This window comes from Stegostoma tigrinum, chromosome 18 (genome assembly GCF_030684315.1).
Source record: "Stegostoma tigrinum isolate sSteTig4 chromosome 18, sSteTig4.hap1, whole genome shotgun sequence".
In the NCBI taxonomy this organism is placed as follows: domain Eukaryota; kingdom Metazoa; phylum Chordata; class Chondrichthyes; order Orectolobiformes; family Stegostomatidae; genus Stegostoma; species Stegostoma tigrinum.
This window is the reverse complement of record NC_081371.1, coordinates 34686141-34706577: the sequence shown is the minus strand read 5'-3', so window position 1 is coordinate 34706577 and position 20437 is coordinate 34686141. Positions and strand designations below refer to the sequence as shown.

Below are 20437 nucleotides of genomic sequence, written 5' to 3'. Positions count from 1 at the left end.
GATATTTAGCATCCACCTGAAAAAGCAAATGGAGCTCTGGATTAATGCATTTTAAAAAGGATGGCACCTCCCACAATGCATCACTGCAGTCGCAGCTCCACTTACATTTTTCGGATTAATTCTCTCTATTGTGATTTTGACTGAAACAAAAGTTGAGCCATAGCTAATATGTGCAAGATTTTTCAAAATAATCTGCTTCATTTTGTACTTAGGCTACATTTTTGCACCTTTAAATTTAGCGTAAGTTTTAATGACTGCCAATCTGAGAGAGGTTTCAGAGCACAATAAGGAACTACAATTAATCCATATGGATTAAAAAGTTAATGAATAGACAGCTAAATTTGTTCAGTTGGCAGGCAATAGCACAGGTGAGGAATACTGCTACAGATGTTGAATCATCAAATTGCAACCAGTTACTGATGGTGAGAAATCAAATAGCTACAAGCAGGAAAGCATTTGCACCGGTAATGTAATTTCTTAGCTTTGCATTATCTATTTTAACTACTATTCCCAGAATCCAAATTTTTATTCATTTCCAACTGCTGGGCAGTATGCACATACCATTGATGATTCATGTGGATAAATTGGTTGAGCAGTCAGGCAAGCTATCAGTGCTGAAGAGTTCTATTATGAAATTTTGACATTTTCACCGTTCTTTCTTAGTACCAGTGATAAGCAGGAAAGAAGTAACCCGTTTTTTAAAAACATCTGTCGATTGGCTAAATTATTCCAGGATGCGTGGTATTTAGACCGTGTGGAAAAGGGAATGTTAGCCCTGATAGAAAAGAATGGGAAGTATAATAGTGACGGGGAAAAAAATCAGCTCAAGATTGGCGTGTACATTTGGTATAGTTGGTTATCAGAAAAAAAGCTGCTCGTAACAGTTTATAGCCCCCACTAATAATTGTTATACCACTGGATGGGCATTGAGCATCAGGCATTCGGAGCTTATGAGAAACACAATGTGGTAAGGATGAAGGACCTTATTCTTCTTCTAGACAGAACAAATCAAATTGTAAAATTAGTCAGAAAGCTTTTTATTTAAGAATGCATTTGTATCTAATGTTTTAATTAGTAACCTGATAGTACAAGATTCTCTGAAGACATGTGTTTATAATATTCCATTCTATATTAGGTTTGATAATGGTTAACTCTACTCCCAAACAAAAATCGTAAAGCTAATGATGTAGATATAAGGGGTGAGCTGGTTGAAGTTGGTTGGATAAATAGACTAAAAGGTAAATGTGGTATTTTGGTAAATGAACAGTGGGAAATGTTTAAAGAATTAATTCACCATATTCAACAAAAATACATTCTATTAAAAAAAATCTCAACAAGAAGGGTCCCTTCATGGATTGGTGGGCGAGTTCAGTACAATATTATGTTAGAAGAGGATTATAGTATTGTAAAGAAGAGAACTATGCCTAATAATTGCTAAGAGAATTGGGGAAGTTTTAAAACTAGCAAAGACAATCAACAGATTAATAATGGAAGAAAGTTGGAATATGACAGCAAACTATAAATGAACATAAAACTAGATTATTAGAGCTCTTTCAAATATATAGCTGAAGGAAATGTCCCTTAGACACAGAGACAGGTGTGGTTATCATTGAAGAAATGGCAGAAGTATTGAACAAATATTTTGTCAGTCTTCAAAGTTGGAAGTACAAATTACTGAGCAGAAACACAAGGTAACAAAGAAGCTAATAAGGGTGTCAAACATCATAGCAATTGAGAAGATGTATTGGCAAACCTTAAATAATTTAAAACCACCAAATTCCTAGCATTTGATTGTCTATGTTTCCAGGTTGAAAAGCAGGAGCTGCAGAGATAGTGAATACAGTGATAACGATTTTCCAAAATTTCCTGGATTCTTGAATGGTCTCAGCAGATTGAAATAAAAGTTAACAACAGTAATGGTTGCAAGTGAGTCAGCCTGACATCAGTTGTCTAGAAAATTCTGAAACCCATTATTGAACTTGTGATGCAGTTAAAACAATCATGGGTGTGATTCAATAGGTTCAACAAGGTTTTACAAAAGGCAAATCATGTTTGACAAATTTATTAGTGTTCTGTATCTTTGTTGTCCTCTGAGTTAGAGAATTCCATTCAATCCATTTAAGGATGAAGAAGCCAGATCTTTGTTCTCTTGAAATTGAGGGATATTGTGAGCAGATGAGAAAATAGAATTGAGGCGAGATCGGCAGTGTTCAAAGCCAAAAGTATTAAAGTTGTATGTATGACTCACATGTTAGTATTACTGCCAACCCTTTGTTCCAAGAATGAATTTTTTTCAATAAATTCTTCCACTCATTTTCCTAAGGAGTTATTTTTTATTTTGGTCAAGTAATAAACATAAATGTATTGTAACTTTCAAAAAACACTGACAGTGACTAAACATTATTTTTAGAATTTGACAAGTTGATTTTTGACCTTCTGCTATTCTCATGCTTTATTCATCATAAATTTTTGATGTTGAGGGTGATAATCTTCTAAGTTGGTTTGCTTTTAGCTATTGACTTCTAATTTGACATCCAAGTAAATTAACTTCACATTAAAATAATTTACGTAAATTAAAATCATTTAATTTCTTACATGATGGAGAGATTCTTAATGTGTGACAGCAGGCTGACCCATAGCTTATTACTTCTTTGCAATTGACGTTGATTTGAGTAATCACCTGTTAATACAGTATGATTCAATGCAATTAGCTATCCACTTCAAAAATAACAGAATTCGACTTCATTTATATTCACTGCACTTTATGGATCAGCAAATGAATGCTTGGAGCATATTTATCATATAGTTACATTTGTTGCAATTATCATTATTGAGATTATATTTTGGGACTGTATCATTACATTAAAGGTAAATTAAGGACTCAAGTGACCTGTTCTGCAGTTTGCCTGACACCAAACCTGGGTGGTCTGATTGTTGAAATCAAAGGATGGCTTAGATTGTTTTACTCAGAAGGTGATGAGTGGTATTCACATTCGGAGACAATGCCAGGAGTCTGAGTTCATAATGAATAGACTAAGCCTCCCAAATCCTACAATGGTAGTGTAGCTATCAGACTGTAACAGTCAGATTGTAACATCAAAGATGAAAGGATGTTGATCAGGAGTAGTTAATCTGCACTCCTGTCTGAATGCAAAGTTAATGTGTTTTGCATTTCCTTTGAATTCTTCTCCGTGGCAGTCATTTTTGAGATCAGGTTACAGACTTCCCTACAAATTAATGACTACCATAAATGGACTCAGATTTCTGTGTGGTCAATAGAGAGGTGAGGTTGCAGGGGTTTCAGCTCCTCAAATGGATGTAGGAGGGCAATAATCTCCTGTCAGAAATGCCAGAGAAGTGTCAATGGAATAAGCTTTACTGTTGATGGTGAATTTGAGAAGCTACCAAACCAGTGAAAGTTTCTCATCACTTATTGTTACTATCTAGTGAAGTGAAAGTACAGCAACCCACTTGAAGTGAGAGCAACTGTGGGCCGTTGCTGTAAGATTAGTAATTCTTCTGAGAGTGTGATGGTTATCAAAGGGCAATTTTCTGTAATTTTAAAGTATTGTTATCCAGAAAAATATAATTTTTCACATGCTACAGTAAAAGTCTGAAAATGTGAAATCTTGAGTCAGTCCTTCAGTTAACTTCAAAAAAAGAATTCAAAGTATTTGTCAGTCTCTAACGAAATTAAAATGCATTTCATGAAATTAATTCAATTGAAAAATCTTTGATCAACCTCCTGAGCTCATGCTGGTTTAATATTAAACCTTAACATTCAGGTTTTTCAAGGAGATTTATATATACACAAGTTTTAATCGTATTTTTCCATTTTAGTTGCAGAATGACCAAGAGCAAGCTCCCAGTCGGGTACCAGCATTGCAAAGTTACTTCCGTCCCAATCGATTCTTGAAGAAAGTAGCAATTGGCCTGTTTGGAACTGGATTTATTTATTTTCTCATAAAACTACGTGTTCTGAGAAATTAAGCTGGAAATTAAAATTTTCTTTGACTCTTGATTTTATTTATTTGAAAGATATTTGGTTCTTGGCATCAATCTGCTCAGAGAAGACTGCTACTATTCTCCAATAATTGTATTTTTGTTTAAGCTAAAACAATGGTGCCATTTAAAGGAACACTTGAATTACTGATACTGTATCTGAGATGGATATACTTGTAAATAATTGCTGTTATTCTGATTACCACATTGTTCTTATATTAAGACACGCTGCATATACTCAATATATTTTCTTGCCCAGGAGCCTTCAAATGATGAGACCCTCGTGTGACACTTTTTCATTCAGAAGTTAAATCAGTGTTGGATATCAAAAAGAAAACTTGTTATTCCAAAATATTATTATTAGATTACAGCCATAAACAATATTTACAAGCAATTCAACAGTAATTTTGATAGGCTTACAGATTTCTGGTTACAACTTAGGCATCTTTGTATCTGGGGATTAGATATAATAGAGTTAATGGACCTTTATTCAGATAGTTTAGTGTTTGTCAATAAATACTTGATGCAGCGTTGTCAAATTTGATGCATCATGTTGTTCAATATGTGATGGCTTATAAAAATACTAATGACTAATTCAGATTTTTCTTAATACTGGGACCTTGTTCGGTCTGGGAGGGTCAAATATAAATGTAAGTGTTTTTCTAGCTATGTAAGATTGATTTATGTAACTTTCTGAAGGAATTCTCTGATGGACGAGGGGAAAGCATCTTCAGGTACAATTGAAGTTGTTTTCATCTTGATTATCAAAGGTAATTTTGTTAAAATATTTGGATTTCAAATACTTGGTTATAGAATATAAAAAGTGATTTCTCTGTTATCATCTTCGAGATCTCTGCCCAAGGAAGGTTCGAGCACAGAGCCGTGACTTCCAAAAGAGGTAGCAAGGATATAGGTCCAAAATCTACTCCAGCCTGAAATGGAGATCAAGCCCCTTGCTGTTGGCAGCAGTCTGAAACACACTGGTCATACAGCCAAATTACCCTCCCTCCCCCACCCCAGGGAGTCTGAGTCGCAGGGGTAACATACCAATTTGCATATTTATAACTAGGAGCATTATGGTGGAAATTCTAATTTCTTTCCATTGTATGGCCATCCTGGTGATATGTGCCACTCCTAACAGGGATTTTCCAGTTAATCCTCCATTTATTATGCATATTCCTTTGGTATCAAGCCCTGGAATGGGACTTGAAACCAGAAATAATAACAGAAATTGTTGGAAAATCTCAGCAACTTTGACAGCATCCGTGGAGAGAAATTAGTTAGTGTTTCAGATCCAGTGACCTTTCCTCGTAACAGAAGTCCTACCAGCCAGGCGTCTGTGTCAGAAATGAGACACTACCACTGCATTGAATTGCTTTCTTCACTGTTGTGTTCACATAAATAAATAGTTGCAAACATGATCCAATATCAATGCCTTTTTGTTTGGTTTGAGATTTTCTAAAATTTAAAATTCACCGTGTTTTGTAGTATCCAGATAATGATGAATGTTTTAAATGAATTAGCAATAGGCAGAAGATTGAATTATGATTCACTGCACAGTAAACTACAGTGTTAGAATTTCACTGGTGTTTCTGAACATATTTCAGTACCGCATCAGACAGCTTAATTCTTCTTTTGAGAGATATAACTGTATTGCTACTCCTTGTTCTTCCTACTAAAATGTACCACTTCACATTTCTCTCCATTGTTTTGTCTGTGATGTGTCCACCTGTTCTAACGGTCTGTCTTTGTCCTCATGAAATCTAGTTTTAACCTTCTCCTCATGAAATCTAGTTTTAACCTTCTCACAGTCAATAATCCTTGCAAATTGTGTGACATGCACAAAGACTGGGTCATCAATATATATCAAAAGTAGTAGTCTAAGATCATAACATATAGAGTGAAAGTGAGCCGTTTGGCCCATTATATTTGCTCTGTCATTTAAAGAGATCATGGCTGACCTGATAATCATCAACCCTACCTTCCGTTTTGCCCTCAACCCTTGATTTCCTTACTGATTAAAAATCTGTCTATCTCAGCCATGAGCATGCTTAATAACAGCTTTTACAGCTGCCTACAGTAAAGAATTACACCCTCCTGACAGTATAAATTTCTCCTCATCTCTGTCTGTCTTAAGTGGGTGAACCCTTATTCTGAGATTACGCCCTGTAGTCCTAGACTGTCATATATAAGGGAAACAACCTCCACACATGTACCCTGTCAAGCTACCTATCGATCTTGTATGTTTTAATAAGGTGGTCTCTCATTCTTCTAAACACTGAGTACTGGCCCAAGCTACTCAACCTCTCCATACCCAGAATGGACACCAGTCTCTGAGGACAGTACTTTTTTGATGGTTAACCTCTGTTTGAAGCACCCTTGCATCACCCTTAGCAGTAATCTGCTTCTCCAGCTGAAGTTGTCCACTGCTTTCCACAACTTGCCATTGTGTGTTCTTGCAGATATTTTCAGTCAACTTGTTCAGCTTTGTTATGATGCATATTATACCTCTGGCAAAGTTGGGACTTGACTCCAAGCTCTAAAGGAGCCCCTAAATACTTCAGGTTCCTCAGCTGTGTTATAACACTGGGGAAGTGGGGTTGGAACCCAGATCTAATAACTGCAGATTCTGTAAATCAGGAACAAAAACACAGTTACTGAAAAAGCTCAGCAGATCTGGCAACATCTGTGGAGGAGAAAACAGTTAACGTTTTGGGTCCAGTGACCCTTCCTCAGAACTGATGGTGGCTGGGAAAATGTCAGTTTGTATGCAGAAAATAGGGAAGTGGATGGGGTAGGGAGTAAATGATAGGATAGAGCCCAAAGAGAGAGAAAGACAGTTGGACAGACAGGAGTTGCTCACGATCAGGCTGGGAGGGTGAATAGTTGTAATGTGGACTGTTAGTGACTAACAACAGGGGGTATGTAGTGGCAGGCCATGTGGTACCAAGGCCTGGTGTTTGGGGTGGGGAGCTGGGACATGGGAGAGTTTTGGCCCTAAAATTATTGAACTCAATATTGAGTCCAGAGGGCTGTGGGGTCCCCAAGCGGAAAATGAGATGTTGTTCCTCCAGCTTGCGCTGGGCTTCACTGGAACACTGTAGCAAGCCAGAGACAGAGATGTTGGCCAGGGAGCAGGGTGGTGCATTGAAGTGGCAGGCAACAGGTAATTCAGGGTCTTTTTTGCGAGCAGAATGTAGATGTTCTGCGAAGCGGTCGCCAAGTCCAGCTTCGTTTCCCCAATGTAGAGGAGACCACATTGGGAGCAGCAAATGCAGTAGACTAGATTCTTGGATATCAGGTGAAGTACTGCTTCACCTGGAAGGTATGTTTGGGCCCTTGGTTACTGGGGAGGGGGGAGGTAAATGTGCAGATGTTGCATCTTTGCCAGTTACAGGGGAAGGTGCCGTATGGCTGTGGGGAGGTGTTGGTGGTGAAGGAAGTGTGGACCAGGGTGTACTGGAGGGAACAGTCCCTGCAGAAGGCAGGCAAAGGAGGGGAGGAGTATGTGTTTCAGGTAGTGGCATCTTGCTGGAGGTGGCGAAAATGGCATCGGATGATCTGGATGACGATTCTGGTGGGATAGTAGGTGAGGATAAGAGGAACCCTATCACTTTTGCAGGAGGGAAGAGAAGGGGTGAAGGCAGAAGTGAGGGAGATGGGTCGGACCCAATTGAGGTCCCTGTCGACAACAGTGCTGTGGAATCCTCAGTTGAGGAAGAATGTGGACATTACGGAGCCTCCCTTGTCGAAGTTGGCCTCATCTGAACATAAGCGACGGAGGTGGAGGAACTGAGAGAATGGGATGGAGTCTTTACAGGAAGTGGGGTGTGAAGTTGCATAGTCCAGGTAGCTGTGGGAGCCAGTGGGTTTGTAATGGATATTAGTGGCCAGTCTATCCCTAGAAATGGAAACAGAAATGTTGAGGAAGGGAAGGGAGGAGTCAGAGATAGACCAGGTGCAAGTGAGGGCAGGGTGGAAATTGGAGCCGCAATTGATGAAGTTTTCCAATTCTAGACCAGAGAGGGAAGCGGCACCAATGATATCATCGATGTATCGGAGAAAGAGTTATGGGTGGCGGCCGGAATAGGACTAGAACAAGCAATGTTCCACGTACCCTACAAAGAGACAGGCACAACGAGGGCCCATGCAGATACCCATGGCAACCTGTCCTACCTGAAGAAAATGGGAGGAGTTGAAAGAGAAGTTGTTGAGGGTGAGGACAAGCTCAGCCAAGCAGAGGAGGGTGGTGGTGGGTGGGGATGGTTCAGTCTTTTCTCAAGGAAGAAGTCGAGAGCCCTAAGACCCTTCTGGTGGGGAATGGATGTGTAAAGGGATTGCACATCCATGGTAAAGAGGAGGTGACTGGAGCCGGTAAACTGGAACTTTGAAACCGATGTAAGGTGTCAGGTGAATTATAGATGTATGTTGGGAGGGATTGGACCAGGGTGGAGAAGACTGAGTCAAGGTAGGAAGAGATGCGTTCTGTGGGACATGAGCAGGCTGAAACAATGCGTCTACCTGGACAGTCCCGTTTGTGGATTTTTGGCAGGAAGTAGAAACAAGTTGTGCGATGTTGGTGGACTATTAGCTTGGAAGTAGATAGGGGAAGATCACTGGATGAAATGAGATCCATAACCGCGCTGGATACAATGGCCTGATGTGCCATGGTGGAATCATGGTCCAGGGTAAGGTAGGAGGAGGTATCTGAGAGCTGGTGCTCAGCCTCTGCAAGGTAGAGGTCAGTAGCCAAACAACAACAGCACCACCTTTATTGGCAGGCTTAGAACATAGAACATAGAACACAGAACATTACAGCACAGTACAGGCCCTTCAGCCCTCGATGTTGTGCCAACCTGTCATACCGATCTCAAGCCCATCTAACCTACACTATTCCATGTACGTCCATATGCTTATCCAATGATGACTTAAATGTACATAAAGTAGGTGAATCTACTACCGGTGCAGGCAAAGCGTTCCATTCCCTTACTACTCTCTGAGTAAAGAAACTACCTCTGACATCTGTCCTATATCTTTCACCCCTCAATTTAAAGCTATGCCCCCTCGTGCTTGCCGTCACCATCCTAGGAAAAAGGCTCTCCCTATCCACCCTATCTAACCCTCTGATTATTTTATATGTTTCAATTAAGTCACCTCTCAACCTTCTTCTCTCTAATGAAAACAGCCTCAAGTCCCTCAGCCTTTCCTCATAAGACCTTCCCTCCATACCAGGCAACATCCTAGTAAATCTCCTCTGCACCCTTTCCAAAGCGTCCACATCCTTCTTATAATGCGGTGACGAGAACTGTACACAATACTCCAAGTGCGGCCGCACCAAAGTTTTGTACAGCTTCACCATAACCTCTTGGTTCTGGAACTCGATCCCTCTATTAATAAAAGCTAAAACACTGTATGCCTTCTTAACAGCCCTGTCAACCTGGGTGGCAACTTTCAAGGATCTGTGTATATAGACACCGAGATCTCTCTGCTCATATACACTACTAAGAATCTTACCATTAGCCCAGTACTTTGCATTCCGGTTACTCCTACCAAAGTGCATCACCTCACACTTGTCTGCATTAAACTCCATTTGCCACCTCTCAGCCCAGCTCTGCAGCTTATCTATGTCTCTCTGCAACCTAAAGCATCCTTCGTCACTATCCACAACTCCACCGACCTCAGTATCGTCTGCAAATTTACTAACCCATCCTTCTACACCTCATCCAGGTCATTTATAAAAATGACAAACAGCAGTGGACCCAACACCAACCCCTGTGGTACACCACTAGTAACTGCTCTCCAGGATGAGCATTTCCCATCAACTACCACCCTCTGTGTTCTTTCAGCGAGCCAATTTCCAATCCAAACTGCTATATCTCCCACAATTCCATTCCTCCGTATTTTGTACAATAGCCTACTGTGGGGAACCTTGTCGAACGCCTTGCAGAAATCCATATACACCACATCAATCGGTTTACTCTCATCTACCTGTTTGGTCACCTTCTCAAAGAACTCAATAAGGTTTGTGAGGCACGACCTTCCCTTCACAAAACCGTGCTGACTATCCCTAATCAATTTATTCTTTTCTAGATGATGATAAATCCTATCCCTTATAACCTTTTCCAACACTTTACCAACAACTGAGGTAAGGCTCACTGGTCTATAATTACCAGGGTTGTCTCTACTCCCCTTCTTGAACAAGGGAACCAGGTTTGCTATCCTCCAGTCATCTGGCAATATTCCTGTAGACAATGACGAGTTAAAGATCAATGCCAAAGGCTCGGCTATCTCCTCCCTGCCTTCCCAGAGGATCCTAGGATAAATCCCATCCGGCCCAGGGGACTTACCTATCTTCACCCTCTGTAGGATTTCTAATACCTCTTCCTTGTGAACCTCAATCCCACCTAGTCTAGTAGCCTGTATCTCAGTATTCTCCTCGACAACATTATTGTTTTCTAGAGTGAATACGGTTGAAAAATATTCACTTAGCGCTTCCCCTATCTCATCTAACTCCACCCACAACTTACCACTACTATCCTTGATTGGGCCTAATCTTACTTTCATCATTCTTTTATTCCTTAAATACCTATAGAAAGACTTAGGGTTTACCCTGATCCTATCCGCCAACAACTTCTCATGTCTCCTCCTGGCTGTTCTGAGCTCTCTCTTTAGGTCTTTCCTGGCTACCTCGTAGCCCTCAAGCACCCTAACTGAGACTTCACATCTCATCCTAACTTAAGTCTTCTTCTTCCTCTTGACCAGAGATTCCACCTCCTTCGTAAACCACGGCTCCCGCACTCTACAGCTTCCTCCCTGCCTGACAGGTACATACTTATCTAGGACACACAGGAGCTTTTCCTTGAATAAGCTCCACATTTCTAATGTGCCCATCCCCTGCCGTTTCCTTCCCCATCCTATGCTCCCTAAATCTTGCCTAATCTCATCGTAATTGCCTTTCCTCCAGCTATAACTCTTGCCCAGTGGTATACACCTATCCCTTTCCATCACTAAAGTAAACATAACAGAATTGTGATCGCTATCACCAAAGTGCTCACCTACTTCCAAATCTAACACCTGGCCAGGCTCATTAGCCTGTACCAAATCTAATGTGGCTTCATCCCTTGATGGCCTATCTACATACTGTGTCAGGAAGGCCTCCTGCACACACTGGACAAAAACTGACCCATCTATAGTACTTGAACTCTTGTGTTCCCAGTCAATATTTGGAAAATTGAAGTCCCCCATGACAACCACCCTGTCCCTCTCACTCCTATCGAGAATCATCTTTGCTATCCTTTCCTCTACATCTCTGGAACTATTCAGAGGCCTAAAGAAAACTCCCAACAGGGTGACCTCTCCTTTCCTGTTTCTAACCTCAGCCCATACTTCCTCAGTTGATGAGTCTCCAAACATCCTTTCTGCAACTGTAATACTGTCCTTGACCAACAATGCCACACCTCTCCCCATTTTACCATCTTCTCTGTTCTTACTGAAACATCTAAATCCCGGAACCTGCAACAACCATTCCTGTCCCTGCTCTATCCATGTCTCCGAAATGGCCACAACATCGAAGTCCCAAAGTCTACTGACTTAGTGGCAGGGCCACTACTGCTGTTTCACAAGAGCCCTATTATGAGCTTGTAGATGCTACTAAACAATTTGTTCCAGCATGTTATAACACCTGAAGCAGGTGGGACTTGAAACGAGGCCTTTCGGCCCACATGTAGGAATGCTATCAATGCAACCCCAGAGGCTATATAGTGAACTTATGTGCTATTGTTAATCAGGCAGCAATTGGGAAAAAACACAATTGGTCAGTGCTTTGTATAATTGCTTCAATAGGCTCATACACCATTTTTGGGTTTGTTATTTGCAATTAGTCCCAAGAATATTCACCCTATTACATCTCTCCATAGGTGGTTCTAGATCTACTAAATATTACAACATTTTCTGTTTTGACTACATCATTCCCCTCTCCTTGCTTAAGGCAAAGCCTAGATTGTGATGCATCTTAGATGAGACATTAGGAGAATTGAAAGTAGTTGATTCTAAATTCAACATCACAACATTAGTGGGTTTCTGGTCCCAGAGTGTGAACTATCCTATTTCTCCATGCAATACCAAGAATAATCATTTCCACTGTTCCATATTTAGGCTCTTGCATTGACTTGGTTGTAAGGTATCATTGATAGCTGCAGTGCAAAAAGACTTCACAACATTTCCACATCAACTCAATCATGGAGGTGCAAAATGCAAATTCCTTTGTAGGCATGTTACCAAGCAAACATTGACACAGCCAACTATGATATCAGGTAAGCTAACCAAAAGCTTGGTCAGAGAAGTAGGTTTTAAGAGGGTCTCAAAGGAGGAAAGAAATGTAGAGAGATAGAAGTTGGGGAAGGCAGAACACTAGAGTTTAAGATTTAGGCAGTGGGAGTGGGGAGGGTTGATATCAGATGCGCTGAAGTGATCTGATTGAAGAGTCAAATGTTGTGGAGGCGGTATTCCTGTGAAGTTGAAGAGGTCTAACTGTCATCACCCATTCCCATAAATATTTACAGCTCAGAATGGGGCTAATGAGCCAAATATGTTCACACCACTCAAAAAACATCTGATTACACAAATCCCATTTCCAGCTTCAGGCCCGTAGCCTGGAGAATATGGTAAAACAAGCGAATATCCAAATGTTGCTTATTGATACAAAAGTTTGAATTAATCACACTTTCAGGCAGTGAGTTTCAGAGTCCTGCCACCAAGTGAGTGAAAATATGTAACCATCTCTAAGCCTTCTACTTCTTATCTTAAAATTATGCCCCTTGTTAATGACCCTCATGATCAATACACCTGTATGAAGTCCCCTCTCATCCTCCACTGCTCCATGGAAAACAATCCAGTGTCTCCAATCTTTCCTTATGGCTCAGACCCTCCAGTCTAGGCAGGATCCTGTAAATCTCCTCTCTCGTGCAATCACATTTCTGCTATAACATGGTGTCCAGAATTGTACACAGTACTGTAGTTGTAGCCAACCAGCCTTCTTCCCAGTTCCAGTGTGACCTATTTGCTCTTATATTCTACACCTTGGCTAATAAGGCAAGTATTCCTATAGGCCTCACATACTCCAAATTCCGTTTCTATCTCCTTCCCAAAATCCACAAACCTGCCTGCCCTGGTCGACCCATTGTCTCAGCCTGTTCCTACCCCACCGAACTCATCTCCAACTATCTGGACTCCATTTTCTCCCCTTTGGACCAGGAACTCCCCACCTATGTCCGTGACACCACCCACGCCCTCCACCTCCTCCAGAACTTCCAATTGCCTGGCCCCCAACACCTCATTTTCACCATGGACGTCCAGTCCCTATACACCTGTAATCCGCATGCAGATGGCCTCAAGGCCCTCCGCTTCTTCCTGTCCTGCAGGCCCGACCAGTCCCCCTCCACCGACACCCTCATCCACCTAGCCGAACTCGTCCTCACCCTCAACAACTTCTCTTTCGATTCCTCCCACTTCCTACAGACAAAGGGGCACTCGCATGGGCCCCAGCTATGCCTGCCTCTTTGTAGGTTACGTGGAACAGTCCCTCTTCCGCACCTACACAGGCACCAAACCCCACCTCTTCCTCTGTTACATTGATGACTGTATCGGCGCTGCCTCCTGCTCCCCAGAGGAGCTCGAACAGTTCATCCACTTCACCAACACCTTCCACCCCAACCTTCAGTTCACCTGGGCCATCTCCAGCACATCCCTCACCTTCCTGGACCTCTCAGTCTCTATCTCAGGGAACCAGCTTGTAACTGATGTCCATTTCAAGCCCACCGACTCCCACAGCTACCTAGAATACACCTCCTCCCACCCACCCTCCTGCAAAAATTCCATCCCCTATTCCCAATTCCTCCACCTCCGCTGCAACTGCTCCCACAATGAGGCATTCCACTCCCGCACATCCCAAATGTCCAAGCTCTTCAAGGACCGCAACTTTCCCCCCACAGTGGTCGAGAGCGCCCTTGACCACGTCTCCCGCATTTCTTGCCACACATCCCCACACCCCGGCCCCGCCACAACCGCCCCAAGAGGATCTCCCTCATTCTCACACACCACCCCACCAACCTCCGGATACAATGCATCATCCTCCGACACTTCTGCCATCTACAATCCGACCCCACCACCCAAGACATTTTTCCATCCCCACCCTTGTCTGCTTTCTGGAGAGACCACTCTCTCCGTGTCTGCCTTGTTTGCTCCACACTGCCCTCCAACTCCACCACACCTGGCACCTTCCCCTGCAACCACAGGAAATGCTACACTTGCCCCCACACCTCCTCCCTCACCCCTATCCCAGGCCCCAAGATGACTTTCCATATTAAGCAGAGGTTCACCTGCACATCTGCCAATGTGGTACACTGTATCCATTGTACCCAGTGTGGCTTCCTCTACATTGGGGAAACCAAGCGGAGGCTTGGGGACCGCTTTGCAGAACACCTCCGCTCAGTTCGCAATAAACAACTGCACCTCCCAGTCGCAAACCATTTCCACTCCCCCTCCCATTCTTTAGATGACATGTCCATCATGGGCCTCCTGCAGTGCCACAATGATGCCACCCGAAGGTTGCAGGAACAGCAACTCATATTCCGCTTGGAAACCCTGCAGCCCAATGGTATCAATGTGGACTTCACCAGCTTCAAAATCTCCCCTTCCCCCACCGCATCCCAAAACCAGCCCAGTTTCGTCCCCTCCCCCCAATGCACCACACAACCAGCCTAGCTCTTCCCCTCCACCCACTGCATCCCAAAACCAGTCCAACCTGTCTCTGCCTCCCTAACCTGTTCTTCCTCTCACCCATCCCTTCCTCCCACCCCAAGCCACACCTCCATCTCCTACCTACTAACCTCATCCCACCTCCTTGACCTGTCCGTCTTCCCTGGGCTGACCTATCCCCTCCCTACCTCCCCACCTATACTCTCCTCTCCACCTATCTTCTTTTCTCTCCATCTTCATTCCACCTCCCCCTCTCTCCCTATTTATTCCAGAACCCTCACCCCATCCTCCTCTCTGATAAAGGGTCTAGACCCGAAACGTCAGCTTTTGTGCTCCTGAGATGCTGCTGGGCCTGCTGTGTTCATCCAGCCTCACATTTTATTAACTACTCCAAATTCTGTCTGATCTTCCGAAATCTTCTTTTCAGTATCCTACCAATCATAGTGCAATCCCTTGCCTTGTTAGTCCATACCTTATTTCTATTTTACTAATCAACGAGTTCAGAGATGTAACTGGACACTGCTGGAGCGGATGGGACTTGAACCTGGGCCTTATGGTTCAAAAATAGGGTCACTACTTCTGTACCCCATGCCCGCACCTCCTTACCTCCCTTTTCTGGTTGAATTCCATTTGGTTCTCGCTCCTTCAAGAAGCGCGCGTGCTCGCCAATCTTTAAAAAGGACCCTGCAGGGTAGCAGACTTGTGGTGAAGGTTAATCGGAGGGAGTCATGTATGGAGGGCTGTATAGCTACTGGAGGGTCAAGATCGTGAATCAATTGGAAACAAGATGAGTGCTTTAGAATCCAAGCGATTCTTAACTGGGTGTCAAATTAGATCAAGGAATAGAACGCGAGAAGTGAAAGAGATTTACGCGAATTAAGAGAGAGAAACATTTTGGGAGATTAGTAGCTGTAAGATCAGAGAAAATGACCCATTTTGACCCTGCTTAATAGATGCAATATGAATTGGCCTCACGACAAACTCATACTATAATTTGGCATCGGCTTGCGTTTAAAAGATGCAAAACCTGAAAAGATTGGCAATGAGCGACAGTGTAATTTTCGAAGACTGTTCAGTCCAGTAGACAAGCTGGCTCTAATATCTACAATGAGAACAGTGTTCACTTATACCTATTTGCAAAAAAAGTTGACAGAAGCTTCTGACATGGCCTTGCAGTTGTGTTCCATCCTTGCTGGCGTCACCTTGTTGAGCCCATGACAGAATATCATTGTCGTAAAATAGATAGGCGTTTGAAAGCGAAGGTTAGCATAAGAGCGTTCACGCTCCCTGATATGTTTAAAGTTTGATGTCATAATGCGGTTATGTGCAAAATGGCATCTTCTTGCTGAATTTATCCTTCTCGCTTACGGCAAACTTTCTGAATGTGCTTGCTTCATAGTGCGTTTGATTATTTCGCTAAAATGCACATTTTGTGTTGTACTGTTAGTGGAACCGAGGAACTGGGAGGTCTGATGGCAGAATTAAAGATGTGCCGGACGATCTGAGTGTGAGGTGTGTGTCCGACTGGATCAGACAGGGGGATTTAAGCAGCGTTAATTAGCCCCGGTGTTGGCACAAACCTCATCTGTTCTTGTCAGGACCAAATACTTCATAAGATTTTAAAGCTTTAATCCGTTACCAAATGGAGTTTTTGACAAGTACTTTCTCCTGCTGTTTAATCTGACAATCCGCCCAGTTACCGATCCGGGGACATGTTCTTAGTGAAAATTAAACAAACCAAAAGAACTGCCATTTTTTGGCAGCATTTAATGTTGACCGCATTCCTTTCCATGAAATAATTACTAACCCACCTCGTTATTTAACTTCATGGTGTAATATGTATATGCAGGCCTTTATGAACGTAAAATTTGGTGAAATACAGAACGGTTGTTTCTGCCGTCATTAACTATATTTTTTCTTACCAAACAAATACGTAATGAAGGGTCTAGGCCCGAAACGTCAGCTTTTGTGCTCCTGAGATGCTGCTTGGCCTGCTGTGTTCATCCAGCCTCACATTTTATTATCTTGGAATCTCCAGCATCTGCAGTTCCCATTATCTCAAATACGTAATGTGCTGACTTTTTTAAACGGGATTTGTATTTGCAAACGTGTTAAGTTGTTTGTGGTGCTTCGATTGTCCACAGAGCGATTAGGAGTTCTGGAGGCTGCTTGGAGTAAAACCTGCCCAGTTCCCATTCAGTGTTAATCGCTTCATGCATCGTCCGACCCAAATGTGCTGGTCCTGTCCGCGTTTCTGTGCGGCTCGTTGTCAAAACCCTACCCTTCATTTTCAGGGGTTGACAACTGTTCTAAGGTCTGGTGGAAGTGACAAACTGTTGCTTTCCTTGAAACCATGTGTCCCTATCGGAAATGTGCTCTCGATCCAATCATTTCCATGGACTAGACGCTTGAAAAGCAACACATTCAGCTTCATCACCGCCCTGCGTCCAATGTTTTTGTTTCCGCGCAAAAACAACGACCTTCCAGTCGGAAAAGGCCCCCAACTTTGCATTTGCCATTAACCCAACGAAAAGTGAAACCAGGATCAAAACAGAATACACCAGCAGTTCTGCGAAAGGGTCACTGGACCCGAAGCGTTAATTCTGTTTTCTCCTCCACAGATGCTGCCAGACCTGCTGAGCTTTCCCAGCAACTTTGTTTTTGTTCCTGATTTACAGCTTCCGCAGTGCTTTTGGTTTTTATTTAGTATTTAACTCACTGCCATATCTCTTCCAGGCATGCCCTGGAAGAAGTTGTGCTCCTCCCTCCGACGGGATTTCCGTTCCAATCTCACTTCTTGCCCACCGACATTAATTTCACTGTCACTCCTGGCGTTTGACCAGGTATTTGTTAAAACTCGTTTCCACAGCCATATCACATTCCTCAGTGACTGCTTCCGGCTCAGACTCACCCCATGCAGATTCCAACTGAAGTTTCAGGCCACCATCACTTCTGAGGAAGGGTCACTGGACCCGAAACGTTAACACTGTTTTCTCCTCCACAGATGCTGCCAGACCTGTTGAGCTTTTCCAGCAACTTTGTTTTTGTTCTAAACAGAATACAACTGACCATACAAAGTGATTGGATCTCCAGGAAGAAGTTACGGCACAATTTACAACTGAAAGTGAAATGATGTCTTTTTTTTTCATTGAGTTTTGTATCAGTTGCTTTCCTTCGTGCAATTTGGAAAATACCTGAATGTAGACTTATTTTTACAATTCGCTGTCTGGTATTTTCATCAGGAATTTAAATAGAGCACTGTAACACAATCGTGCAGGTGTTACATCAATGGTCGAACATTGAAGTGTCGAAAAATCGGGGCACGAAATTCATACTCATGTACCTTTCATTTGCTTAAATGATTGTTTAACGAAAAAGGATGTGAAATTGCTGGCTCGCCCTGAAAATGAGGCTGTGAATTTTGAGGCTCAAATCTTTACTTATTCTAATATTGATTTCACTTCGCCTTTCCGTAGGCAAGGTGTATCGAGATTTGCGCCTGAAATACGGCATTTCAAGAGTTACTTTGGTTCACTTCCTCTTTCTGAACTGCTAGGAATCGCAACGGAAACTTGGGAAAACACTGGAGACCTAATGTGGCACTTTAAAATGTAAATAAGCCAGCAAATCTCACTCGAAGAATTTTGCTACCGGCCCAACGTCGATGTCGGTAATAGCATGGTAATTCGAGGGGCAGAGTTTGGTTGTTTTCCACTGACTGGAAGCATCTCGATGTAACAATTATAAAGTAATATACGAGCGAGGAACTGAACGCTCGAGCAACATGTTTGTTTTTAGTTTCATGTTAACAGCATTCAGACTAAAAGAACAAGAAATAAGACTCCAGCCAATGAAAATTTCCAGTTTGAAAAAATTGATAGGATTGTTCGATAGAAATACCAAGTACAAAATAATTCGATTCGGTCTCCTATTCAATTTGGTGGTAAAATTTACCAGATCTGTATTTTCAGAATGGTATATGTAGTACACAGCTATGCACTCCTAAGGACATATTTAACTTTACAATATGTAATACAAGTGAGACGTATAAGTGGTGCAGATAGGATTTTAAATATTCGTCTATTCATGCATGTTGAAAAGCTGCCGTACAATCCATGCTTGTATGAACTCCATTAGAAAGGCTGCAGATTGCTTTGGTTTTGGTGCTGAGACGCCGATTCAATTATTCTTATACAGGCTCCTTTGTCTAGTTTATCTGCGACTTGTTGTGCATAAAAAAGGTTCACCCCCCCCCCCCCCACCCCCCGATGTTCTTGTGGTGTAGTGGCACTGTTCCCATAAGAGACTCGGGTTCAAGTCTCACCTGTTCCAGATGCGTGCCTGAGCAGGTTGTTTAAAATACCTACAAGCCTCTTGGTGTGTATTGTTGCTGATATATTGTTGCTGAGAGTTATTTCTGATCGCCATAAGTCAAAACAGAACGGAAGAATTCACAGGTCCGTCTACGGTCATACCCTTACAAATACATGGAAAAGAGATGGGTGTTTTCGAAGGAACAGGCCTGTCTAGAATGTCAGTTTGTTCTAATGTTGATTTACTAGCTTCGGATTAAGACATTGCAACGGGGAAGAAATTACATCAGAGCTCCAGGATTTAATAATGTTATGGGCGCTAAATGGACGATTGTAAAATGCGAGATAATGGGAACTGCAGATGCTGGAGAATCCGAGATAAGAAAGTGTGGAGCTGGATGAACACAGCAGGCCAAGCAGCATCTCAGGAGCACAAAAGCTGACGTTTCGGGATTGTAAAATGCGTCCTACTTGGTGAGGAGGAGTGACAGTATCCTAATGTTAGTAAATAAATACTAATCGAATATGGCACTTGCGTGTGATTTTTTAAAAAAATAATCTTTCTGATGTCGCTATCCTTGACGTGGAGGTTGTTGCTATCCTTGCTCACGGAGTTGAATAAATCACCTCTGGACACGATCGTTCTGCTGTTTCATGAAAGTGGTCTGGGATGGTCGTGGATGTCATGTTGCTGATTCCGGCGTCTGCTCTGTAGGTTTTGTTGGATTGGGAAGAAGTGGGCACTGACTGACCGGGCTGCTCAACAAGGCTGATAACCCACCCCTGTATCGCAGGTTTCCCTCAGCACTAAAGAACCACATCTCCAGAACCCAGAATTTTGACCTTTCTTTCCAAAATTGTGGTCACTGATCGAATCAGTTGTGACAAAACCTCGGGATATTCTTCGAGGCCAAAGAACTTGACAACCACTGACGAGCTGGTTTACACACAAACACACACACCATCTTTGAGTTGGTAAAAATCAATGTTAACAATGCGAGGATTTCAAATGCACGCAATTACTTCATTTGTGGGTGCTCCGCTAATATCTGTCCTTTTTAATAATCCAGTTATTGTGTTATCTTAATTCATGTAACACCCGCGAGTTTAGGGACTGATAAATCCCCGTTAGTTGGAAGTACACATTATTATCAGTAACTATAGAGACATAAAACTGAGTGAGCATTTAACCATTTACTCCGATCAAACAGTTTACAGTGAGCTCCCTATAAAGCTTAAAGAGCACGCTGACCCCTTTGCCCCATACGTTGCAGTCGGTCGCACCCGATCAGACCCATCAGAAATTCTGTTTTCCCAATCGCATTCGGACAAGCGTCTCCAATATATTATTGATTTCTGGCTTTGAC

At 42.5% G+C, this 20437-nt stretch overlaps 1 protein-coding gene across 2 annotated transcripts in view; it reads left to right on the top strand.

Moving 5' to 3' along the window:
* Nucleotides 1-5361, top strand: part of asz1 (ankyrin repeat, SAM and basic leucine zipper domain containing 1) — a 142546-nt gene extending 137185 nt beyond the window's left edge. For both annotated transcript variants that reach the window (XM_048549306.2, XM_048549305.2), the window contains exon 13: nt 3841-5361. In XM_048549306.2, coding sequence (XP_048405263.1) covers nt 3841-3990 — 150 coding nt within the window. In that variant the 3' untranslated portion in view covers nt 3991-5361. The remainder of the gene's footprint in view (nt 1-3840) is intronic.
* The last annotated feature ends 15076 nt before the right edge of the window (nt 5362-20437 follow it).